General features: G+C 39.8%; 1 protein-coding gene and 2 long non-coding RNA genes across 18 annotated transcripts; 2 read left to right on the forward strand and 1 right to left on the reverse strand.

Annotated features, from left to right (window-relative positions):
- Positions 1 to 164: 164 nt before the first annotated feature.
- RCOR3 (REST corepressor 3) lies at positions 165 to 26,262 on the reverse strand. Of its 14 annotated transcripts, none has more exons than XM_068676156.1 (13): positions 20,538 to 20,616; positions 19,013 to 19,065; positions 18,783 to 18,902; positions 17,845 to 17,991; positions 17,635 to 17,751; positions 17,069 to 17,230; positions 16,584 to 16,708; positions 14,941 to 15,037; positions 12,135 to 12,353; positions 10,447 to 10,524; positions 9,617 to 9,674; positions 4,053 to 4,294; positions 165 to 3,622 (listed from the first exon to the last, which is right to left on the reverse strand). In XM_068676156.1, exons 6-13 carry the CDS (start codon positions 17,219 to 17,221, stop codon positions 3,278 to 3,280), a joined length of 1,317 nt encoding a protein of 438 aa, XP_068532257.1. In that variant the 5' UTR covers positions 17,222 to 17,230; positions 17,635 to 17,751; positions 17,845 to 17,991; positions 18,783 to 18,902; positions 19,013 to 19,065; positions 20,538 to 20,616; the 3' UTR covers positions 165 to 3,277. The 14 variants fall into 14 exon arrangements, with proteins under 14 accessions (XP_068532257.1, XP_068532256.1, XP_068532253.1 ...); XM_068676155.1 differs by having other exon boundaries at positions 18,778 to 18,902; XM_068676152.1 differs by lacking the exons at positions 17,635 to 17,751; positions 17,845 to 17,991; positions 18,783 to 18,902 and adding exons at positions 25,783 to 25,839; positions 26,124 to 26,261 and having other exon boundaries at positions 14,959 to 15,037; positions 20,538 to 20,615.
- Positions 6,765 to 22,742, forward strand: LOC137853615 (uncharacterized). Its single transcript, XR_011094595.1, has 5 exons — positions 6,765 to 6,877; positions 12,620 to 12,694; positions 18,168 to 18,261; positions 22,253 to 22,420; positions 22,604 to 22,742. It is a non-coding gene; the product is annotated as an uncharacterized lncRNA (long non-coding RNA).
- On the forward strand, positions 25,094 to 26,980 carry LOC137853616 (uncharacterized). 3 transcript variants are annotated; one of them, XR_011094597.1, is made up of 2 exons: positions 25,094 to 25,750; positions 26,756 to 26,980. It is a non-coding gene; the product is annotated as an uncharacterized lncRNA (long non-coding RNA). The 3 variants fall into 3 exon arrangements; XR_011094596.1 differs by lacking the exon at positions 25,094 to 25,750 and adding an exon at positions 26,404 to 26,492; XR_011094598.1 differs by lacking the exon at positions 25,094 to 25,750 and adding an exon at positions 26,582 to 26,653.
- Positions 26,981 to 27,101: the final 121 nt, after the last annotated feature.

Raw genomic sequence — 27,101 nt, forward strand, 5'->3', positions numbered from 1 at the left:
AATTCTTGTCAATTCATACTCAACTTTGTGGTTTCCAGAGTAAGAGGTGTATGACTTAAGAAAAAACAACAGAGATGAAAACCAAAACCTAATGACACAGGTCATTATAATTCCTTGTGCTCGTGATCGGCTGTAAAAACAAATTAAACTGCTTTACTATGATGTGCAATGTTTAGTGATTGTTTTTATTAATGCAGAAATACCTGCTTAACTTCATACCCATTCTGATTTAAAGTGCAACAATTAAATCTGATATTTTTGTACATCCATATTTTGCAAGTGTTGTTCCTAAGAAGACATGTAGTTCAAATTATGCCTCGCATTTGTAAAACCTATCATTTTTAGTACCGTTTTGCTTTATTAACTAAAATAAACTGTACAAAAAGCTGTAGAGTTACATTAGCATTGAACAATGTAGGATACACGTTCTCTGCCAAACTTTAGTGTGCAAACATTTTACATTTTTTAAAGTGACAAAATTAAGCCAACCTTGAAGTCAGAGTTCATTACTACATTACAAAAACAGGAGACCAGATATGGCAAAAGAAATTCCCCACTGAAATCAACACCATTGTATAATTTTATTTCTAATTCTTAAAAAAATATAAATGAATTTAGAAGAGAATCACAGTATAAGGGCCCTAACATATTAGACCATTACAAGGTACATAAAAATAGAAGACACAGATTTCTTTGAAACTTTAATCCTTTGATTAAGCAGCAAGCATATCACTCTCCAGGCAAACACTGCTTAAAACAAACCCTACCCCCAAAAACAGGACGTGCAAACTGTATGCACATACTCTGCAAAGCACACAATAAAGACATTTTGCTATGTACATACTTATTTAGTACTACAAATGCTAGGAGATCCCTACTGTGTGCTACAGTGTTTGTAAATTAAAAAATACTACCTATCTCTGACCCTCCCTCCCCCCTTCAAATACAGCACCTTCGCCCAGTTATAGAATATTTAAACAAGATTAAACTGAATTACAATGTACTGAACAGTTTTATAGCAGTTGGCGGTGGCCAACTCTACTGCAACACCCAACATTCTGCATACTGAAGTCTATCGACAAGAGACAAGACAAAAATTAGCAAAGGTACAATACGCACACCTGGGAGACTCAATGCTAAAAGAAAAAAAAAGAAAAAAAAAGAAAAAAAAGAAAAAAAAAGAGAGCAAGAAATACTGATGATTTATCCTATCACTATTAACAATTAAACTGAGATACTTAGGCTGTCAAGAAGGTTTTTGTATCAGTTTGGAATTCTGGACAGCAGCCAGATCAGACCTGTGTGTAGCTGTTGAGGGGCCACTCAGGACTTCCAGAACAAAAGTTTAAGTGATCACAAATTCCTCGGTGGTTGTTCTATGATGCTGCTTCTCTTAGAAGAGAGGTCAACTGATGCTCACATAGTGGCTAAGAACCTACTCTGATGCAGAAGAATATTCCGAAGAAGGACCCTTTTTTGTATGAGACCTCAGCACACTAGTGATAGCTGTTCAGAAAGAAAAATCAAGTTTGATCTGGAAATATATTTGAGCGAAGAACTAAACTATGAAGGTCAGCACCTTAATTTCAATTCAGGTCACAAATATCAAACTTTAATACAAGATTTAAAAAGGAAACACGATCTGATGCTATAAGAACTTCCCTTTGCAGAAATGAAAAACCTTAGCCAACTGCTGAACTGAACGTTAGACGATTCAATTTATCTGTGAAAAAGCCTAGGGAGAGCACATTCCATTTTCTAATATAGTCTCATCTTAGTCAAGGGCAAATCTAGTTAATAACAAAATGGATTTAAAAGGACTTGCAAACACCACTTCAGTTATAAACAAAAATAATTTTATAGAACAGTATGGCAGTCAACACAAATGTTTCTACACAGTCAAGAACGCAACGTTTTTCAATAGCTTGATTTAGATCACAGTTTCAAACACTGCTACTCAAATTGAAGCCTGATTTCCTTGGAAGGTAGAAGCATCTAGTAAAAAAAATACAAAAAAAAAATCACTGCTGGGTATGAATCAAGGTTTTAAGACAACAAGAAAAACTTAACAAACGCATAGGAAAATAATAACCTTATAATCTCCTAAAATTTGGGAGCTGTAATTAATATCCAAATGCAGGTTTTAGGTAGTGAACAAAACAAAAGAAAAAAGCCACAATAGCCTCAACCCAGCTAGTCAACTCTGCCAGCAACAGCAGATATCAGAAATACTCCTTTACCACTCAGACTGGGCTGGCAGCAGACAGCCCTATTGCCTACAGTATGCTACCACCACCAGCCTCTGTGCTTTCACAATGAATTTTTAGATGAGATCAATGAGCTAATGCATACGAACTGCTAACAGACATTCTCAGAGGAATGAAATTCTACTGTACTTAAGTTAGAAGAATCTGTGGAATAACGTTAAATGAATAGCTCTTGCTAAACAGTTCCTCTCCTGTAATCCCCCTGGGTGTTGGAAGTTGCTGCCTTTCTCTCCACCCCAGCCTAGAGTGATATTGCAGTAGGACACCTGTTTTCAGATAACTTCTATTAGAACACGTGAAATTTATTATGTTTGGTACAATAGCTCATTGAGTTTTTAGAACACTCTTTTAGAGAACTATTTAATAAGACCGTACCTTTTCTTTCTTTCTTTTTTTTTTTTTTAAACAAGAAAATTGTTCCGGAAAAAACATGGAGAAGAAACACCCACATTTTACAATTGCTTGAAATGCTACTACCGTTACCTAAACAGGGCCAAAAATTCTGAACCTAAGGCCATTCGTTTTTTTTTTTCATCCACTAAAATGTACAAAAAATAAAAAACAAAAATCACACACACAAAAATAACGCTACATTTAAGTCTCCTACAATATTACTTATTCCTAGATTTGCCAGACTACTTTTCTGTAATTAGATGTTTGACTACAAAGAACTGTAATAAAATAAATAGAGTAAAAATCAGTTAAACCAAATCTTGGTGTGTTGAACATCTATTCATGTAAGAAGTTAGCTTCCTTCAACAGTTATTCATGTAGAGGAGGGCTGTATTGTAGGCATTATTCTGCTGTACAAGTCTTCTACAAAAAATATTTTTATACAGGTGGTCGTTCACGTGGTTCCATTTCTGGTTATTATCTCGCTCCTCTGTAAAACTGGTCTGATACCTGTGAAGGCTTGCTGTTTTCTCCCCTTCATTATTTGGAAAAAAAAAAAAAAGTACATCGATACTGTTTTTCAGCTGTAGGAGTTAACATAATTCTGCTTTATTTCTTCAGTGCAGGGTGGACTGAGATTCTGTCTGAATTCCAATAAGCGAGGGTGGCTGCTGGCCGCTAACTGTGGTTAACACCGGCCTTGGGTTTAGACGAGGAGGCATGGAATTAGCTGGGCGGATGAGCGGCGGGGGAGGCTGATTTAGAGTTGGCCTTGGCTGAATAAATCGCGCCTGTTGTTGAAGTGGCGGAGGCTGGCGATGGAGCGCAGGAGCAGCAGGAAGCGCTGGTCGAAGTAACGGGGGTGGCTGATTTAAAGTTGCCATGGGAGCGGTAGGTGCTGGAGCAGATGCCTGTGCTGGAGGTGAAGGGCCTAAACACTGAGTGGTCGGAGTGCTTTGTGCCTGCACAAAGGACAAAGACAAGATTGCATGAACAGCCGTCCCAGCCGGAATGCCGTGCCGTTGGGTTGCCACTGTCCACTATACAGGAAACAGCATTTATCAAACAAAACCGAAAAACTGAGAAGTTACTGAAAAGAAATCGCCAACCAAAATATTATAGACAGCAGAACTAAAAATATTTATGAAGCAAGAGTCTTCTTTCTAGAACAAGATCTGCATTTTAACAATAAAACAGTAACGTGATCGTCACTATGCAAGGTGCCGTCCTGTTCCCAGCGGGTTAACGACATTGGCTGAAGTTCTATGCAAGCTTATCATCATTCTTTAGAATGTGGTTTGCCACTCCACACCAGTTAACCTTACATTACATCACTAAATAAAATGCTGTTCCTCAACCCATGCTTACTTATATCTGGTACACAAAACACACCTCATCTTCTTCATCAGTGCTCTTTCCTGATGGCACATTAGAAGTATTTTTTGTGTCCTCCCCTAAAGCAGAAGCATCACCATTAGAAGCCAGGGTTCCTTGTTCCGCTTCCCATTCCTGCAATACCTCCTCTAAGTTAAACCGACGCCTGTAGTTTACAAAGAAGTTCTTCACTTGGCCAACAGTCTTGTTGCCAATTACATCTGCAATAGCTTGAAAATCTTTACCATATTTGCGGACACCTGGAAGGCAAAGTAAATAACATAGCTGTGAAGGATCAGTCAGACACAGCTACGTGTGATGTATTTATAGAGAGAACCTACGGGACCTGCAAACCAACGACTCACTAATTAGGCGGACTTCTCAATTAGGAGAAGGCCTCAATTTCTATTAAAACAAAAAAAAATTAATTGCATAGCTATAAACACATAAATGAAGAACTTTAATAAAAGGTCATTACCCACTCTTCTTAAAGATCCTGGCTTACTCACCAAACCAAGCCTCCCAACCTAAAACCACAGAGATCTGGCCTCTGACAAATGCAGTAAATCTTTCAGTGTGCTTGGACTGAAGGCAGAAGCCCAAGCTAAGTTCAAGGTGGGAGAGTGAGGGTGACTGAACAAATGTGTACAGCTGTAACAAAACATGCCAAGGAACAAACATTGACAGCTTCGATAGGTTCCCTCCGTGCCAGCTGCCCACCACCTGTGCGAGAGCTGGCCAACAGCAGCACTGAGGGCAGCAGGCACGGGACCACGCACAGGGGCAGAGTTGTGGGAGTCCCAACACACGGCTCATCCCTCCATGTGTAGAACGCTCTACTGAGGCTACCGAGGGTAACCGGCCAGCATTCCCTGGACAAAGCCTTTTTAAAGCTTTCATTCACCATTCAAGCTGGGTAAACAACTCTGGAGTTTTGGGACAACCACCTAGGGGAAAGTAAATAAATATAAGCTATTGGGGTCTGTTTCTAAGAAGCCCAGCACAAGCCTGCAGGATCAAATTCTCCGGCAAGAAGCAGCATGACAGAAGATATTTGCATTGTTCATTTCACTCATTTTCACATCAATATCAGTAGGTTACAAGTACTCCAAAAGAAAACACTGTTGAACCTTTCCAAAAATACCAACATGGGCTTTTTAAAGTTCTAAAATGGCATTTGCATATAACAACAACTACAGGTCTACAGACTTCTGTAATTTTAAACCTAAAATTGGAATTATAATCTGAACTTTATTGGTTCTCTGTTTTAATTAGGGTACATGTCTAGTTACTCCTCTCTCTTGCTTAAGCAGAAAATCCCGAAGCTCTCCAGCATCCTTGAACACAGCTGTACAATCTATTTTTAATCATAGAGTGGCCAGAGGTCTAGAGCCTAGAGAAATTAAACATTACGTGGTTGTACTCTATGGTACTGTAAGGCACACTCCAGGCTCAATAAACAGAAGCCTCTTTTTTGCTCCCAGCTATGCATGAGTGAATTACAATTTGACTCCTGATGTGAAGCTCCTGATAGCTGAACTCATTCAGGATATATTATAGTGTTTAGAGGACAGGCATCCTGTCTCATGCCTCATTTCATGTCTTGCTTCAGAAAGTGGAACGGAAGATTCAGAAGGTGAGAGTTGTTTCCAATCCGAAAGCTATGCTTCTTTTCAACTTAACTGTTAACAGTATGATCTTCATCTTGTTCTGCTATTTTCTACTCGCTTCATTAATAGGCCTTTCTGACGTGGCATGTACACTCTCTAACATTTAAGAGAAAATTTCAGCTCTAGGAGAGTAACAATTACTGTAGCTGAAGCTGATGCTACAACTGTCAAGAGCCTGGCTACATTATTTAAGATCTTTTCTTGGGCATACAAAAGAATCCAACCTCTCTGACTGCCAGAACCTTGGAAAGAAAACAAAAGGACCTAGCAGAGCCTTGTGGGAGAGAGCATATCTAGGCAAGGCAAATACAGGGATTTGGCTTTTCATTCTCAGGTGTTCAAGGTACTAGCTAAAGGGGTACTAACCCCTTAACAGCTGCACATGCCCACAGAGCACTCCCATCAGTGTTTTAATATTGATTGCCCTGTCATTATGACCCTTGCTAATTTATGATGGCCGTTAAACGTCTACAGCAACGTATCTAACATCCTGTAGAAAGTGTCCAGCAGAACAAAGAACATTTTTGCTTGAAAACTATTTCAGACCTTTAGTGATTTCAGGATTTTCTGTTATTATGCTCTCCATATTTCTTCCTTCCCCTTAACCTGCAAAACAGCCGAACCTGTTAGCTAACTTGAAGCTGGCAGATGCAAGGTCTTAAAGCCTATTTCCAAGCAGACAGTTGGAAAACTGCATCGCGCCTTCCCTGAGAGCCCAACGATGAGAAACATCTAAAGAAAAACAAGCTTAATCAGTTTATCTGCACACAGCACTTATCATTTTGGACTCTTTTCAGTGTTATTTTGTACTGCTATAGCATCACCACAACGGCTTATACACAATGCCGTAGTAAAGCATTTTTAAGCTGCATCAGAAACAGAGGGAGTTCAATCCTTGTTTATGAGAGTTTTACATGTGTTGGCACATCTGTAAGAGCTGATGCCAACTCATCATCCCTTTCAAATTGGCGGGCTTTACATACACGTCCTTATAAACATCACCCAAGCTATTTCTCAAGTGTTTAATATGTTATTAATTAATTTTATTAGGCTGCTGCCAGTGCAATTCAAAATACAGCTGCACAGCCTCACTTCACAGGCACCCTTTCCCTGGCTCAGATGGAACTAGTCCTGTCGATGGGAACCCTTCAAGCTCCTCAAAACTTTACCCAGGTAAGAGCTGCACTTAACCTTGCTCAATACTACTGTGTTTCATTTTAGATGTGCAACTCTGGGAAACTCGTAAGCCTGAGTTTTACACTTCCTATTGCTGTGTGATGCCGTGCAGCACAGCACACACTGACAGGCGCACAAAAACATCAGCCTGAGCCCAAAGCAATATAATACAGCACCACAACGAGGCAGAAACAGTTAACCACAACCTCCAGGTTATGACAGCTGCAGTTCCACTGGGGTGTGATTATAGCGCTCCTGGCAACTAGCTTATGTAGTTGTTTTTTTTCCAACTGTTTTCCACTGCAATCCTCTGAAAACCATGCCTGCTTTTTGATTCAAATCGTGTTGTTTAGAACATGCCTTAAAACATTTTTGCAAATACAATTTTCAAATGGCTGAAATCTTAGTTTGAAAAGATGGCTGTGCTCACAGGTTCCTATACACAAATAAACTTTGCAAGTTAAGAACACCTCATATGATGAGCTGACAAAGTTGAACAGTAACCTGATTAACTATACTGCAAAAGATTGGCTCAGAGATCATAAGCCTGAGTTCACAACCCCACTGCAGGCAGCCACGCTACTTTTAAAATTACACACTCAGCAATACCTTAAGGTCTTTTTTTCATTACCTCTCTTCTTTAGTTGCTGCCAATCTCTCTAGACTAGCCCACAGACTACAAGAGTTATGTCATGTTTAGAAAAAACAGTACCAAAACTGTGTTACTGCAGGTGATTTTTCTGATTCTGTAGTAGGATTTAACATCTAAATTACAGTGAAAAAATTCCAGAAACACCACCTACCTGAATAATGCTTATGATTTCTGTAAAATTATTAAAATCACATGCCAAAATAAATCAGCATTTGATGAACTAAATCTTTTTTAAGCATACAAACTAAATGTCCCCATGCTCCAGTCAACTGGCAAGTTCAAGCCTAACGCACAGTACTGTGGCTTTCAGTACAGCAACCATGGCTGCTTCTTTTAAAAGCAGAGTCAGAGCTAAAGATAGCATGGCCCTTTCATATATTAGGCTACTAATTCAAATAATTATTTTGAAACAAAGGATGGGACTTTAATACCTACAACACTCACGCCAGGAGGGAGAATTTACCACCAGACAAAAGGTAAGGTTGGGATAAGAATATTTTGTCCCTCATGCTAAGGTGTTCTTCCATCCCCATTTTATACAGTGGCCGAGGAAGGGGACTAAAATGGAAACAATATAGATGAGAAGCTCATGGAAGTTCAGTGAAAACAGCTTCTTCCAGCAGGCATGCTTTCTCTTCCCACCCATAAGTATTGAGGCTGACTACCTTTATAAAACATGGAATGTTCCTTCAGGCAGAGGCCAGAAGACTAGAACTCCTCTCCAGGCAATTGCCAATCCTCTTTCTCTTTTCTGCATGCTCCAGTTTTCTCTTTTCTGTCGTTGATTACACAGTGCCATAGCTTAACAAAAGCTCAGCGCATTCTTATCACTTCCCAAACTGTTCCTTGGTTAGAGCTCTGATAATTAAACTCTGAAAATGCAAGATGATTTGAGTTCTTTCATCCTAAGGCGGGAACAATGAACCTGGATTATCCCCAATTCTGCAGCAAGCATGCTACCTACTAGACAATCATATTAAAGATAGGCACCTCCTTCTGTTGCATTCAGAAAATTAAAAAGTGAGCTAGTTACTAATACTGAGAAAAAGAACTTGGGACAGAAAACAGTTTGGAGATGCAAATCCCAGTTTCAGAGGCATGTAAATTGAAAGCCATGACTTCAGAAACACTATTCTCTTCAGTATTTCTATTCACGTTTCAAAATAAGCCTAACTTCAGGATCTGTCTTCTGGTAAATGACTACCAGGTATGGCATGCCTGACAACTTTAAACTCTTATCCTGATCCAACTGAAGGTTTGGTACTAAAATTTAGTCTTTCGTTTAAAAGCTTGTGAAGAATACAGGGATATACTGTAGATATGTTTAACTAAGCTAATGTATATTATCTTAGAAAAGACGATCCACAGAAGTCAGTCAACATATGATGACTTGAAAACAGTAACAGGCTCTCCAGAAATTTCCTTTGCATGTTCTTTGATTAGACAGTGCACACAGAAGCAGGACAAGAGTCCATTTTCTTTCATATAAACGAAATAACAGCAAATTAGCCATATTAGTAGCCTGCTAGAAAATCATCGTTTTTTTTTTTTTTCCTCCAATAAGACAGTTATTTCAGTATCCATTCAGACTCCTAAAGGCCGGCTAGATATCTGCTCTTTTATTCCCTCTTGAACAGAGAAAAGAAAAAAAAAAACAACACTTATTTCCTGTAAAGCAATCTTATTTCTGCCTTTTTGCTACTTTAAGGATATGGAAAGATGTCTTAACAATTTTTGCTTCAAATTTTATTATTTCAACCACTATCTCAGTCTTCCATTTTGGAGAAATTCATGTAAGGTTATTTAAAAAACTATTGGAGGGACTTTTCAGTACTAATACAGCTGTTAAACCCATCTTAGCTTTTCTATTTGAGATTTAATATAGGTGACCAAAAGACCAGTGTCATGTTGCTTGAATAAATATGCTAAATATTCTCACTAGTTTTGTTGTTTTCTCAATGACTTCCTTATAAGACCAGATAAAAGTTCATCTTTCATTAGAAGGAAACAAACATATGCCTGAACACCTCTTAAAATCCTTCGCATCAGATTGTTACTTCAAGTTGCTACTACTATGAACATACCTTGTACTGCAAGAAGCTGCTCTTCTGTGGTCCAACGGGCATTGATTTTCTGATTAGACTATTAAAATTAGAAAAATGGCACAAAGATCATTAAAATGTTTCAACAGCTGTAAAATATCTGAGCATTAGAATGTGTTTTAGTCACATGACAGACTGTATTATATAAGTAAAAATCTCTTGATTGTAAGCCATAAAGCTTTACTTTCATGAACAGGACATAGCATTTAAGGATTTGAGCTTAGATCTACAGCAACAGTTTTTCCTCTGCTTTATTACAGTTCTTCACCTATAACATAACTAAAGCACAAGCTAACGATCTTTATGCAGGCAGAATTTGAATTTAACTGTAAAATTTATCTAAACTATTAGAACTTGCTGGTGAGAGTGTTTTGCATTCGTGTTACGTTTCATTTGCAAGCCCTTAAAACAAGCAAGAAGAGAACCTCTGTAGTAATATCACACACTTCAAATGCCCAAATTTATATATACTGATGTTTTCACAAAGAACATAGAATTTACTGCTAGCAATCCAAATAAACTACTTTTAACCAGAAAAACAATATATCAGGACTCAATTTCAGCTCCGTATTGTCATGAACGGATACAACATTTCAGTTTCTTCTGCTTCTTTATTCAGCCAGTTGCCATAAAAAAGCCTACTACTAATTTCTTGTAAAAAGACCAGACGGACTCACCAAAGCATGTTATTCAATGGATCCTGTTTAAGCTGCTGCTGAAATGCAAACATTATGCTGCAGCAAATCATATTTCTGTAGCTTCCCACTAATGTAAGTGCAAGGCCACAAGTTCTGATACTTATTCTGATTTACCTCAGGAGGTTTGAATTCTTCAATCCCGCCTTCCATTTTCTGTTTAAGTGCACTGTTTACTTGCTTAGCATTTTGAACCTTGGTCAAAAACAACAAAGTTAATCAGCTCCACAAAGAAAGTTGGTCACTTTACACATATATCTTCACTAGGATTGCCACAAGTGTACCTCCTAAGTTAGAAAGAGAAATATTATGGTTTAAGGCTTCACTACTTTTAACCATTAAAGAAAAAAATAATAAAAGATGCAGCACAGTTCCCTATGGAGAGAAAAATATTTAAGCCAGTCTTTCAAAAGAACAGTCTGAAGAAATATTAAAAGAAGGACATAAAATGCAAGTTTTGATAATGATACATATGTTCTTGAAGAAGAATGCAGAATATATGGTTCTTAGGTTTCTAAGTGAAATGTACTGTGTACGTAAATTTCTTCCTTCTCCAAAAAGAACTTTGAAAAAAAAATGGAAAAGTATGAGGTGTTTCCAGTTAGTTGCTTCTGACAGACTGCTTTTTATTGATCTAAGACCATCATAACGAGGAAATTACTTAAAATATGTAAAAAAAATACCTTAGTCTACAAAGAGAACTTCTAAACTGTACATATACATATCTGTTAACCATTTAAACCTGACAGTGATGCACATAAGGTAACACATTGAGAACATAGTTTTGCAAACTACGGTGCAAAGCTATTACAAGAGTTCTTTAAGTATGGACACAAAAACAGACAACGCAGTGGAGGATTCCAAAGGCTGCGTCCATGAGATCACTGCAAGAAAAGAAGAGAAAGACAACCTCAAGGATGTAACTCACCTACACTCAGGCTAAACAGTGAAACCCACCTATGCTATTTAGTCCCAAAGTCCTGCTGTGATAGAAAGAAGCATATTTCTCCTGCAAAAGAATACAAGGGAGCAAGAAGCCCACAAAACCCTTTGTTCACTCCATGACTTTGCAACATGGCAGCTCTTAGTAGTCTATAAGGAGGCAGAAATTCCAGGAGATAAGCCTTCAATTTGTAGCCACATCCCTCCTAGAAAGCAAGCATGCACATACTGCTGTACCCTTAAAAGCTTGAATAGATTCTGTGTTTCCACTTTAAGTGCCACAAGTTAAATTCTTCATGCAAAGGCAGGCAAGCAATAGTCCTCTTAAAAGTGAAGATTACAAAGCAGTTGTTTTAAATTTAACAAGAAGTAGAAAGCTCACCAATTCAAACAGAGAAATAACAAGATTTTTTCCCCTTGATTTTTCCCCCTTATACTTTCATGTGATGTGGGGTAAGAAATCCAAGAAAACAGCTACAATTTTAAGCATAACAAATACAACTTCCACTGCTTCATTGGTCTTATTCTCACTTGTCACATAAATGCTTTTTAACAAGGTTAATACAAAAATGTGACTTTGTTTTTTCTCCTCTTCCCAAATCAATAACATTGTTTTCATGCCATACTCCCCTCCTCCCCTTTTTAAGGGGTCATCTTGTTTCACGTTCTCCACAAAACACGTGAACAAAAAATAAAACTGAAGAACAGCTAGTGTCCAGCTTTTCTGGTGATAACTGTGGAACAAATTTGGAAGGCTTGCATTAAAGAAGGTTCACAATCTTCACAAATAATCTTATAATCTATAAAATCATTACAAGAACAATTTGAGATGAAAACAAAACAAGACCAATAACCCATGGTACCTGTCGCTTTAATGAGATTAGTTCCATATCCAGCTGTCTAAGAATTGTGTTGGCTGCATTGGGACTACAGGAAACAGCTATCACATCTTCCTGGGTCAGGTACATGCCTTTTGGTGGACGGCATTTGGAACGCTGAGAATGGTGGCGATGCTGCAAGCTCTGATACTCTCTTCTACCCAGCCCTATTTTGCTGGTCTGAACAGGCTGCTCATTATTGCCCTTTAATTTACAAGAAATAAATCATTAAAGAATAACAGTAACTTACATTCAATTTCTCTAAAGAATAACGTATTGCATAGCATTGTAATGTCATGTTTATGACCCAGAAAACCTAACCTAACATCCTTCTCTGCATGCAGTATCCAAACTAAGTCTCACAGATGCAGCAATATAGCATACTAGCCATTTGCTGGATAAGCCTGCATTAGTCAGGCTTAGAAAGGTCAAATTTTCAATCTTTTTTTTTTTTTCCCCCTCTTGAACAGAGATGAAATACAGTAAACTGTAAAGAATCACAGTATCAATACTGTAAAAGAGGACTGGAATCACAAACCTCTTAGGTAAGCAGAAAATACAGAATATATACACTGTATCTTTAAACCAAGTAATGAGGGGATTTATATACATTTCATTCTGGTTAGCTACAGAGATATCAGGTGAAAGCTGAAAGGTGAAGAATCAGAGAAAGTCAACCAGGACTGGCAAGAATGCATGATGGCACTTTTTCCTGCTGCAAGTACTCCAACTTGGAAAGCAATAGTACTGTTTGTTTTGAGAGGGGATTTGAGATTTGGAAGAGAAAATTAATTTACCTTTGCAGTCTTTATAAAATCCAAGCAATTTAGCAAAGTTAAGCCTTTATTTTTCACTTTTTTTTAAGTGGAAAGGGACGGCAAAGAGGAGATAAAGTCATTATAACTGCTCTTTTGATATGTTTGGACGCCTAGGAGACCTTTGCTAAAAGTTTCAGCTTTGTCTTCAATAGGCGTTGTTGCACAACAAGCTAGTCTGCACCTGTGTGACTCTTGTAGAGCAACTGGGTAGGTTACCTACAGACCAGGAACGGAAAAGCAAAACTGACTGTCCCTGTAAGGATTTTTCAGTTCAGAACAACACTGACTACCAAAACAAAGATGCGATTCTGGCTTTTTTTGCTACCTCAAACAGCTCCTCACTGCTCTTTCCTGCTGACATCCATGCAGGACTTACAGAGGCTAACTTAAAAGCACTTAGGATATTCGTTCCACCTTCAAAGTTGATATAAAACCTTACACCTTAGACATCTACAAACTTCAAGGTTAAGCATACTTCTGGCCCATTTATACCATTTGTCTTCTGGTTCAACACTGCTCTTTCAGTGTGAAATTGCAGTTCTTAGCTGTTTAATCTAGATTTAAAGAGAAAACATTCCTTCAAGTTTATGTCCTGCCAGGCTAGAGGGTTTGGCTTGTTTTAGCTTTCTCTGGTAAGAGAAATTAAAATTGCCCTGTGCATTTAAGTAGCCCATTCACTTTATGTTTTACTTAGGAAGTGAAAGTATGCAAATCTCACCAGAAATATTAGTTCATGCAATTATCTATTGCGGATGAAATAGCTGTTCAGAAACTGCAAAACTCATTGTCCCGTTCCTAGAAGTCTATGAACATGCTACTTTCATGCTGGAACATGTGTCGTGATTCTAACAATAACTAAGTAAATTGAACAAAATAGCCATCAGTGACAAGTGGCTTAGGCGGCAACTCAAACCAACAGATGGTAAGAACATTGTTATAATGGCAGAGTAAAAATGTTCATTATCAGAGCTTGTGCCATTTCAAGTTCTAAACAACATATACAAGCATGTAAAAAAAATAAATAATCTCAAACTCTTATACAGAAAGGGGTCTTTGTAATTGTCCTTTTTTCCTACCTAAGGTAGTTACAGAGAAAAAGTGGTACACTGAAGGTCGTGGAAAACAGAATGGAATCTAATACTGCCAGTCTCTTACTCAGCATCATTTTTGGTAGAACCACAATGTTTTATTAATAATCCTAGACGCTACTTTATGAAGATACTATTTCAAGATGGGATATTGAAATTCTGCACTGTCCTTTCCTCTCATTCTCAAGGAGCACAAACACTCAAATTTTAGGAAAATCACAAATACATAGAAGTTGATCAAGAAAACAAATGTTTACATGTGTAACTGAGCTCTTCTAGTCTTGCTCATAAATAACATTTATGAAAATAAAAATAATAACCTGAACATACCCCATACACAGCACTTATTCGTAAAACTAGGAGCAAGTGCTCATTTAATGAGACAAAAATATTTTTCTGTACATCTACTTGTAGGAAGCATCTCAATAAAGCCACAGATCAGTTGAAATGCATAACCTCACTGTGGCTTTGAAAGAACAACAAAGTTATTCTTAGAAAAAATGTCATTTACTTTTACAATAAAAACATTTAGTTTCCGATAATTCACAACCAATAAAACTGTAAACACACAGGAACAAGACAGAAGTAGAGGGCACGTTGTTTTGCCAGGTAGTGATAGCACGTCTCTTGTAAAACTAAGATCATTCAGGAGATAGCAAAGGTTTGAGACATACATTAAGCCCCAGAATAGAAAAAAAATATATAAAGTTTAGTTTCGTTGGAAAGTAAAAAGTAAAGTTTAGTTGGAAGCCATAAAGATCTCAATAAACTAAAGACCCCATGATTTCATCAGGCTGCAAACAGGTAGATGTTAAATTGTTACACGTCTCTACTGCAAATTATGCTTTTCACAGTAACACAGAAAACAAACAAACGGACATTCACCATTAAGTTATCTGTTACCTCCTTTTTGGCTTCTTTTTTGGGGTCATAATCGCTATCATTTCCATCCATTGGATGAGCTTCTTCTACATCATCATCACTGTGGACAGATAAGAAGCTAGTCACGTTATCAAATTTTTAATCCCAAACGGTATGACAGAATTATCTACTCTAAAATATCTATTCTAAGTAGTCAAGCTTTATACATTATATGACATCTCAAAGGTATTTGTAGTTTTCAAAACAGAGCTTCTGCAAGCATGTTTCTTTTACTAAATTCTGATAATTTCTACGATAAACAAGCAACCCTGAACTGTAGTTTCAAAACCACTTGTAAGACAGTTTAACTGGCACCACTGCCAAGAAATTTGATGTCACCTTTCTTCAATTCAACCACTTACGCCAGCGTGAACACTTAGATGGTCAACTATATCAAGGCTAGAAATAACCTTTCATTTGTCATGTTAGTTTTAACAGAGCAGTTTTCTAATCACTGCAACAGATGTACGAATAAACCCTTGTTTAGGTCTGTGGGGAGCAGAAGAGGACAATATAAGATGGGAAAATACAGGACTATTTTTCGACCAGTTAAAAGTGCTCAAGAGCTAAAAGCTTAGGAGGGGAAGGAGAAATGTGCAATCTGCTGTATTTATTCAAAGACAAAAGATTGAAAAGAGAACGGATTTTCCTAGTCCAATCCAGCCATTTACATAATACCATGTCTGACTAACCTGAATGTAAAAAACAAACAAACAAACAACATTCTATTTACCACAAAACCCCAAAATGCTGTATTAGAAGCAAACTGATTGTCTTCCATGATTTTTCAGCTATCCGGCCATAAAGTAAGCATATGAATTTTTAAATTTCAGGAGGTTTTTCTTTTCATGAGCATAATTAATTACACTCTTTTACTCTGGTTTGTCAGTGTTTCATACATGAAAAGTCATGCCTTCTGATAAACATGATTACGGTACTTACACAATGAAATTATTAAACCACTTTAAAAAAGGTGAGGGATAATACAAAAGTATACTTAGCGCAATGTAATTTTAATTTCATAATAACTAGGTAAAATGTCATTCCCCTTTAACCAAGACAATTTAACACTGTTTTGAGCTTTGATTCTCTTTGACTCATAATAGTTCTATGTCTCCTGAAAATAAGATTTATACAAAAATGTTTTAAAGTTTTGCTATAAAATATTACTTAGGCATTCTAACTGCTACAGACCTTTGCAGCAGTTGAGCTTTTAGTTATAGTTCCATCCTAGTTTAAAAAACAAAACCAACCACACAAAAAAAGCCTTGCACCCACACACTCTCCTCCCAATAAAATAAAAGATAGGGTTACATTTCCCGAATGAAGTGGCATTTCTAAACCACATTCCCAAACTTTGTGTTCTTTAAACCCATTTTTACAGCTATCAACTAAGTATTCAGGTGTGTTATAACAACTGATACTGACCGGAGTAATACAGTTCTTAAAGCACAGGTATCACACCCCTTGCTAAAAGCAGAGATACCACAGATGCTCAAACATAAAAGTACAGTTCATGCTTAAGCACAGTGTCTGGAAATTACTAAAAAATCTTTACCAGAAAGACTTCAAGTCTCTAGTCAGCTACTTAAGAGTACAAAACTTACCTGTCACCTTGATTATTTCTATTAGCTAGCTTTCGAGCCTGACGATCCATCAAACTTGTCCTAGAGCGAGTTTTTTTCCAAGAATAGTAGTATTTTACAAGGCTCGCAATAGTCTTGTCTGGAAGCTAGAAGAATTTGTTAACATATTAATATAAATTTTCATTAACATTCCACCGAAGTTTATAATTCTGTTCTGTTTACAACCACCTTTACCCAAATACCTTAAACACACGGATGAGATTGAAACAAGGGATATATTTTGTGTGAATTTTTAAAAAGCTGGAGGGGGAGACAAGGAGGAACTTTTTTATTAGAGAGGAAAAGCTATAGCTTCAGGAGACACGAAGAAATGAACTTAAATCTTACATTCTAAGTTGTGCCTGAAGCTTCTGTGCAGAAATCAAGATGAAATTTTAGCCCAATGGGAGCCCTTGTTCCAAATGCATCTGAACTGTTTAATGCTACTGATCAAAATTTTACTTTACCATTTGCTGGATCCTGTGAAAGCTCTTTCCATGGAAGCTAAATGCTTGTTCAAATAAGACTTTATCTTCAACTGTCCATTCATCAGGGAAAGGAGTGAAGTTAGGGAGATCCGCAAGGGACTTCTCAATATTGTGTTTATGCCAGAACAACATGCCGAGAGCCTTTGAAGAGAAATAGTCCCTTTTTGGATTTAGTCAATTTTTTAAAACGTCAAGACAAGTTACATTAAAGAGGCAAGCATTTATTTTACATAAAAATCACTAGCAGAACCCATTCTCAAAATGTATTTACAATTTATTGGCTATGTACTTATAGGTTACAAAAATTCTCTTTGGAGATGGTGTGAAGAGTGGGCACATCTGTACTTTATTAAAGCTATGACAGCTAGATAATTTAAGGTCGGCATGGCAGCAGTACTTCTCAAATAGTATAAACAAGATTGACAGGCTCAAATCTGACCTGCTTTCTTCCTTCACAAGTATGTGTCACCTACATAGTTCCGTATAGGCATTCAGGCCTTTATTACCAGCCTACTCAAAAAAAAAAAAAAAGAAAAGAAAAATACTTTTCAGCAGCCAGAGGATCATCCAAAATGCAAGTCTGACAGTTCAAAGTGAGAGTGGTCTTTCTACAACTCTCCAATCCACACATAACAGCACGACCGCTCCCATGTCACATGCACCTAATAAGGAATGGAAATTTAAATGTATTTTTTTTATATATATATGGCTCATTTCTTCATATTCTTAAAGAATTTTAGACTAATTAGACTTACTGCCAGAGAATCAATGACAGACTTGGCATCAAGTCTGGCAAGGGAATTGGGAAACGCAATCCACTCAGTTTCAACCATACAGTGCAGACATGATCGCCAGTTGCTCATCAGCTCTCCAGACCCCCTGACAACACATCTTCTAATAACCTGGACATAACAAACCTCTTCTCATGTTAAAATGGCAACCAGCAAGCATCTCTTGCAAAGAGAATTTCTATTCCACTGTGAACAATCTAGAAAACACTTTGTACTATACGTAGCTTTGAAAATTAGTCCTTTTGTAGACTTATTCTGAGATCCCTCCATTCCCTTTCCCCTAACAGAAGCCAAGCCATAAATAAACATTGCCAAACTGCACTGCTCTCGGCACCATAACAGTGGCAGCATCTTCTTCGGCTAACAATTGACGGACAACTAGTAAGTCTTTGCTACCACGAGGTTTCATCCTCCAAAAGTTAATCATACACCATGTTCCTATTTGTATATCAATTTTATATATATATATATATATATATATATATATATATATATATATATGTAGTCTCAGTTTTACATAAATTAGTTAATGTACAAAGAAAACTGCAACAGAACTATGTGCAGACCAGCAAAGTTTTAACCTGTACTTTTTATGGGATGGTGACGAAAAGTTACTAAAAAATATTAAAATGATCTTATTTGTTACTCTCAAACACAGAATTTGATTCTGTTTTCCTGCATCTAGGAGAAAAAAAAACTCTTAAAGTTGTTTTGCTTTTTTAAAAATATGCACGAGACCTTACCACTTCTGTCCCTATCCCAATTAATGGTTTATAATTGTATCATATTTGCATTCTAGTATTAAACACTGATTTTGTTAGCTACTTCCCTAAGAAACTCTTTAGCTAAATATACACACACAATTGCATGACATGCCCAGTGTATCAAGAAACATACCAAACCTTTCAAAAGTGCACATTACAAGCTGAGCATGTCATGAAAACAAAGAGCTCAATCTTTTGCAGAGAATCCAGAGCACAACTGTATGCAGATCCATTTAACTGCAGTGTTTGCTGCCGTGCCTGAAGAGAAACAGCGTTAATTAATGGTAACCAAGGGGAAAAAAAGAGTCGTGTTATACATTTATATTAACAAATCCTTTAAATTAGCACTCTCATTTCATGGCACTTACCTGTTCCACATTGTATCCATGTTTTTCCTTTGCTATTGCTATATATTCATCCACTGTAACAAAGCAATGTCAAAGTTATTCTTCAATACTTAGAGTTCTGCTATAAGGTCACACAGCATTAGCCATCTAGAAAGGGAAGACAGGCTTCCCATGCCTTAATACACTACATAGGCCCTGGACTCCCTAAACAATAAATGTATTCGTAGCTTTATTCAAAGTAAAGAAGCTCACTGTCTTTAATACATTTAATTTTGTATTGAAGTTTATACACTAATCAGAGACTAGCTGTTTAGAGAAAGTCTGTCTTCTTGGAATCCACTCCTCTCCTAAGAGCACAGACACAACGGGGGTGCCCAGACAAATGTTAAAAAAATAATGTAAATAGATTCTAGATCAATAACTATGCATATCCTTGATGCTAACATAATTTTCACTGACCAACATCAATTTTAACCGCCACATGAAGTCAGCTTTCAATAGAGAACACGAACATTCAATGAAGTCACTAACTTCACCAATATTTTTTTAAATCATATTTTTGTATATTAGACCCAGCTTTGAGTTGAACATTTTCCACTATTGGGCAATTAAGTCTGATGGAAGTCCTGCTAGTTTTGATCTTCAACAGGTACTCTATTTCTGAAGAAACGAACTCATCCCATTCACCCATTGCAGTTCACAATTAAGTGACAACTAAATTAAGTTAAAAGGGAGCATAATTGAGAAAAGGAAATAATTATATCTTCATTACTCAAACGAAACAGAGATGTCCTTGCCATGAACTGCTGCAGCAAAGAGTTAATCGCACTTTAAATGAATGAAGAAAATGTTCAGTAATCAGACCTGTATTTTATTTCTAACTGTTCTTCAGTAGAATAAGGTACGCTCCCTCAAAGGCGAAGAGGGGCACAAACCTCTAACTACTGGTAATAATAGAAACTGTCTTGAGGACCAGATTCTCATGACTGCATCCTCAAAGTTTATTACCCTATACTACATATGGGGAATCCTATCATAGGAGGCAGTTTGAAACTGAATTAAGCAGATAAAATCACGTTTAGTCAGATGATTCTACTCTGATGATTCTACTATTTCATATCACTTTTGCAGAGAGAAAATGCTCAGTTTTTCCTGATGAGAAAGAAAAAATAATATTCCCTTGAACAGGGCCTTAACATATCTTTCCTGAACATATCCATTGCAATTACTTCTCTAAGAAATTTAGAGTGACAAGTGCCTCATGTTTAGGTGTTTTATTTCTTTATTAATAATCAAAAGGTTTCAGACATTGGTCTGAAACATGTAACACAGGCACCGTGATTTGAAACAAAGACTTGACTACAAAGTAAGAGAAGGGGATCTTTCTTTTCGCTATGGTTCTCTAAATGAAAACAATGTTTCTCTTTTATTTTAATTTACTAATTTGGAATTTCACTATGTATAAAGCAAAGAGCAAACAAGCATACCAGAAACAATTACATGGTTTAATTTCAACATTCAAATTCCTAAGCAGGGCAGGACTTACACTTGGCATCCGGAATACTATGATATGGAGACCATACGAGCATCCCTCCATTATCTTTATCAGTATATTTTGTGGCACCTGTAAGAAAACAAGCAAGTCTTAGTATTTATAAATACGATCTTCGGAACAACTATTCATGGGACACGAAGTAAAAGTCAACCATATTAAGAAGTCCGGCCCAACTAAAGCGAGGGGAAAAAAAACATTAATTCCACATTAATTCTTTAAGACATTGTATAGCTGACTTTCAGCACTGCTCTAAGAAGGTTCAGTCATGACTGTTAGATAAGATCCTACTTACCACAATTTGAGCATTAAAGCCCGTTACTAAAGTTGACATAGATGCCAAGTTTAAAGGTGTTTGGTTTGGAACAGTTCTTAGGGATTCTGACTGTCTACCAGCACTACAGACAGTTCTGATTTCCGTAGCCATGCAATTTTGATATTCACAGCCAACCAAATTGCTGTAGAAAGTACTTAGATTGAAGAGCCTTTGTTTGTTTGTTTCTGCTTCTCCTCCACCTGAATGCAGCAAGGGAAGCAGCCTAAGCCACCTAGCAGGAGGCCAAAGCCCGTTTTGCAATACCAATGCAACTTTGTAAAAAGCACTAAATCACAGTCTCTGATTTTAAGAACAGATTTCAAAATAAATTACCCAATATTGGAAAATCATCAACTAATAGTTGTCTTCCATGAGTATTCTACAACTGTGTGGTAGTACAGAAAAGCTCTTATGGTCTGTTTGTTTACAACAGCTTCTCTTGCTAAGCCATTGCTCAACAACTGGAGCATTTACACTAGTGTCAGTATAAACTCCTGGAGGAAGCACCCCAGAAGAACCTAGCCTGCATCTTTCCTGGAGACAGACAGATTTATTTCCCCAGTGAAATAATTACTTTTTCACTCCATTTTAAGCTTTCACCCTTTATATTTAGGTTCTACATTTTGTTGAGTGAAATAAAAGAACAACAATAAAACCAACAGTGCTTTGGAAAAGATAACTACTTAGTGCTTTCTAATCTTGTACTGTGTTTTGTTGTTCTTCCCTCTTTAGCTTGGCAGCATTTTGTACTTGCTATCATCTTTGCAGTCTTTAGATCCATTGTGATTGTGAACTTGAGAACGAGTTAATCAGAAATGCTAAAAGAACTCGTGTGTTGCCTAAAATCTGTACGACAAGGAACTGCAACAAGTTTAAGAATATGCAGAGAAGCCATAAAGCAAGACTTTCAAAGCATAAGCTACACACCACAAACAAACAAACAAGCAAGGAGCAACCTTTGCAAGTTTAGTAGAAGAAGAGATTCCTTAATATAACATTCTACTTCAGATAAGGAAAGTAAGCAACTGTTAATCGTTAGGAAAGCAGTATTTTTGTGAAGAGTGATGCAAACCTGTTCCAGTCACATAATTTCTCTCATCCAGTCAGTTTTTATCAGAAGGAAATGACAGTTACTCTGTAGCCCACTCTTTCGGTAAGAGATGAGTAGAGAATAGGATGACCACGAGAGAAAACATGAATTTATCAGTTTCCATTTGTGCACATAAAATGACTAATGGAAGCATACCCTCATACCCCCTTTTTTTTTTTTCCTTGGGAAAAAAAAATCCAGACAGACACCTGCAGACCAGTTTACATCACGGACATTACCGGCTATCGGGTATTCAAGTCCTGAGGTAAAAAACTTAATTTGTCATCTCCTTCGCACCCGCAGGACACCACGTGTGCGGTGCCACGCTCAGGGTGCCAGCTGCCAGCAGCACGCCCTTGGGAAGCAGCGCTGTGCTCCGGCAGCAGCCAGACAGCTGCACCTTTCAGGTGCCACCTCCACGTTGCTGAAAGGAAAGCAAGGTGACAGGCAGCGCGGGATGCACACAGGGAGGTTGGTACTCGTAGCAAGGCATCCTGACCTCAACCCAGGGTATCCATGGCTGCGGCACAGGTCACCCCGTGCCACAAGCATGCCCAGGTGCTGCCTCATGTGAAGAATTTTGTCCTTTGTGCCCTGCATATGCAAGCGAGCAGCACCCTCCCACCCCTAAGAAGGCCGCGTTGCTTCCCAAAGGTGACGCGCTCCTTCTCTGCAAGGCTTACTGGGGACAGAGGTTGGAAACACCGGGCAACACAGGAACCCATGTAGGTTAGAGGAGCAGAGCTGCATGCCGGTAAGGAAGATAAGAGCCCACAAGCTACACCTCTGACACAGCCTTCCCTTCCCACTCACATCCAAAACACTTCAGAAAAGGTTTCTGCATGCGGTTGCTGTGCCCCTGCCCTCACCCACCAGGAACGGGGCTGACCCATGGGCACTCCAGCTGCTTCCACCACTGCAGCAACACCTTGGCATGTCCTCAATCTCAGTTTAGCATTAGTAGAAGTTACGTATGCCTGGAAAATGCTGTTCTGTATGCGATTACAAGTACTGAGAATAAAGTAAGTACCTAGAAGCACATACTACTTAACAAGGGCATTGGGGGGGCTTGGAAAATTCAAAAGACGCTGTTTTCCAGCATGAAAAGTCCCATCTTCTTCTTAAGAAAGCTTTTGAGGCTTTTTGAGGAATAAAACCACAGAAACTAGCAGGAGAAAGAACTAAGCTTTGAAAATAAAGGATTGGACATCTTAAAAAAAGAAATCAGGGACAGATGGCAGGGAACAAACAGAAAATTGTATATTCTTCACCACGCCATTTAATAATTTCAATTTAACAGTCTGTTTTTATATAGAGATTAGAAGGAGAAAATTTGTAAGAGTGTACAAAGACATGGATTCCATAAATGACCTTAAATGCCACCAACGCGCTCCTATTAATACCCTCCCTCCCCACAAGAGCAGGAAAGACGTATTTCTGCATTAAGCGAGCAGAACTCATCCTAAAGCCTTTGGGAGCTCATGACCTGGCAGAGTTAGGACTGCAGCCATGCTTTATTCGGAGTAAAACAAAACTTCTCTAGCAGCATCTCATGAGGATCGCACAAAGCATGGTGCATCCCCAGTGGTGGCCCGCAGTACAAGGACACCAGCTCCCTAACAGCCTGCTCCAGCAGGAGGTGGGGCAGAGAGCAGAGGCAGACATAATTTCACCTCAAGAACATAAGAATATATATAATATAGCAGGAGGAGACAAAACCTGGAGTGCAGGAGATGGTTTATTAACTCAGTAAATTAGGTATGGAGATCTAGGGGGTTTATTTTATTAAAACCATTTTTCACAGCAAGCAAATTTATCTCGGTGTTTTTAATTGTCATTACATCTAATAGCAATTTGTTACAGCTCTGTCTGAAGGCTTGCCTGTAAAATGGGGGTGCTGTGTAGAAAGTGGAAAGAGTGAGCATGTTTCAGCTAACTTCTCCTAGCTGCTGCTTTCAATCACTTGTCCTCCCCAAGAGGCTGACAGAGTTGATTACCTTTTTCTTAAACCATTTCTTATTTTATACACGAACTCAGGTTAAAACAAACTTACTGTTGTCACAACCTTAATCATGAATGTCTTGTTCCTCAACATATTGTTGCAAAGCATTGCTCACAAATATTGATAAATGCTGGCTAAGCGAGGCCAAAGACTTGTTATTTGTTCTACTCAGTATTCTGTACGTGTACCAGGAGCAGGCTTTGTACCTTAGACTATCTAGTTTCACCTGACGTTGACTCCTGCCTTCCACCTATTTAAGGGGGCTAAGAAGCATTCAAAATACCGTAAATAAATACATACTCTAACATACCTGGCAAACAGTCAGAAAAAAGGGCCTTAAAACAATCCCAAGAAGAAAAAACATTAAAATTAGTAAATTAAAGATAGCGCCTGCATCCATATATGCAAACCTGGACGCCTGATGGAATGCCCATTCCATCATTTGTGCCATGAAAAAATAATCATCTATGTGCCTATTTGAGAAGACAACAAGAGCCCAGTTTTTTGCTCAGTATCTCTCACAGATGCTGCCTCGAGAGTCATCAGAAAGAAAATATGAAAGCATGAGGTCTTGCCGAGATCTCCTCAGATAGCTAATCTTATAATGCGGTATGCATTGTATTTTTATACTTTCTGAAGTTTTTTAGTTTGTTATTTTTCATATAAAAGATTTAGCTGTTCCAAGGAAGTTAGTTTTGTCACCCCAATAATCAAAATTTGTGCATGAGGAACAATATTATACATCTTCTACAAGACTTAAAGAAAAGTTTCCATCATTAAGGAGCTGCTCTGATAAACTAAAGAGTATGCATTAATCCCAGTTGCTGGGGGAGGGAGCATCAATTGAATGCTAGCCCCCCCAAACAACATGTTCAAGCTCCAAGATGCCTGGTTATAAGAGAGGATAAAATTAGTCCTGTAGTAACCAGTGCAATGATCCTGACGCATATGTAGTTTACAAAATTGAAACTACAGAATCTCAGTTATCCTAAAAGGGGTGAAAAGCCCTTTTAATCAGAGGGAAAACAAACGCTCTGCATTTTTCTAAGTGGCCTGTAGGAAGAACAAGCCCAGGCTACACGTTAGAAACGATCATTTTTATTTATTTTTATGAAAAGAGAAGGTGTAAGCGGTTAGTCTCATCAACAAAGAGACCTGGGCTACGCTCCCCTTTCCGGGGGAAAGGCATTCCCTTCTGCCAAGAACCCGCATCCATTTAATCCCACCCTCTCCCCTTTCTTTTCCCCTTGGCCTTTCTTCGGCCTGTGGGGACTCGTGCCCATCAACAGGGGCTCCGGCTTTAGGAGGCACCGTGCGAGCAGCTCCGGCCCAATCCTCTTCCGGTGGGAAATCATCTGACACCAATGGAGCCTGCCTGGAGAACAGCAAAGTAGACGGGCTTCAGCAACGACAACCGAGGAGCCCTCCTCCAGACCTCGCCGCCCGCTGCACCACCGACCGGGCACCGGGCGGGGCGGGAGGGCCCCGTACCCCCGGGGGCAGGGGCCGGGGGGGATGAGGAGGGTGAGGAAGGCGGCTGGGGCTGCAGCAGAGGTGCCGGCCAGGCGCATCCTCGCTCTGGGCATCGCCACCTCCTCGCTCTGGGGGAATAATAGCGGGTGGCGAAGGGCGAGCGCCTCAGGGAGAGCGCCCAACCTTGCGCTGCCTCAGCTGCTAATTAAGTGTGTGCCCCCCCCCCCACAACCCCCCCACAACCAGCACAAAGCCTCAGGACACCCCCCCCCACCAACACACACACACACACACACGCACTCTGGTGAAATAAAAATAATAACGAGGTAAGAATTAAAGATAAAAGCAGCCGTTTTACCGGGCTCGAAGTCGGGGATGCGCGCCTGGTATTCCGCTCCGACCCTCATGCCTACATCTGCAACACAGGAGGGGGGGGGGGGGGGGCGGCGGTTAACGGCCGCGCCGTCCCAGCCCAGCGCCGTGTGGCGGCTGGGGGGGGGGGGGGGAGCCGCCCGGGAGCCCCCCCGCCGCCGCTCAGCGCCGAGCCCCCGCCCCCGGCCCCCCCCCTAAAGCCCCCCCCGAAGCCCCGGCGACCGCCGGGGAAAGGGGCGGGGGTCGGGGGAGGCGGCTCGGCAGAACAATGGGGCCGGCGGCGGGTGGGGGGCGGGCGCGGTGCCCCCCCCCCATACACACACACACCTCAGGCACCGCACGGGGGCGGTGAAGGGGAGCTGGGGGGGGGGACGGGGAGCGGCACAGGGAAGCCCCGGGGCGCCCGGGTCTTGCCTCACGGGGGCTGCGAGCCCTTCTGCATCGCGACACGGGGCGGGGGGGGGATGTGTGTGGAGAAAAAGCGGCGGCACCACCGCCCCGTCCCCCCCCCGGTGTTAACACGGAGCCGCCATGTTGCCCCCTTCCTCCCCCCTCACGCCCCCCTTCCCTCCCTCATCCCCCCCGGAATCCCTCCGCGCCGGCCCGGCCGGATCTAGGCGGGAGGGCGGGGCTGCCGGCGGAGCCCCCAGCGGCGGAAGGATTCGAGCCGAAGCACAGCGGCTGAGGGGCTCCCCCGTAGGGAGGGGGGAAGGGGGGGGCGGGGACTACTTTTTGTCGCCCACGCGGGAAGGGGGGGGGCGGCCGCGGGTGGGGGGGGGCGGTTCGTACCGGGACGGGTCGGGGTGAGGCGAAATGAGGGCACGGGGGGGCTGGATGCAGAAATGGCAGCTCGGCAGGTAGTTCTCGGTGGCGCGATTCGCTTGTGTGTGGTGCTTTTTTTTTTTTTTTTTGTTAAAAAAAATGCTTATTTAACAATTTCATTTTTTATCTTCCTGCAGCTCGAGTGTGCTCCCAAACGTCACCGTCCACGTCATGTCAAAATAACCGGATTTTTAAGAAAAACGGCTGAGACCAGCTCCAGAGAGAGGCTGAGCCGGAGATGTGGTAGCAGGCAGGGCGGTGAACCCAGGGATGTGCCTGTCACGTTTTCTCCCTACACGTACACATTTACTGTCACTGGGGCCATATTTTCAGTATACGATAAATAAAATTTGAATGCTTTAGTTATAATTTGTCAGTCTGATTTCCTCAGTTAAAAAAGCGTAAGCTGAGCAGCTGAAGTTGCCCCTGCTCTGCATTGCAGTCACGTCTCGCGTTCTGCCTGGGACTGTCTGGCACAGTCGC

The sequence above is a fragment of the Anas acuta genome, chromosome 3 (genome assembly GCF_963932015.1).
Source record: "Anas acuta chromosome 3, bAnaAcu1.1, whole genome shotgun sequence".
Classification (NCBI taxonomy): domain Eukaryota; kingdom Metazoa; phylum Chordata; class Aves; order Anseriformes; family Anatidae; genus Anas; species Anas acuta.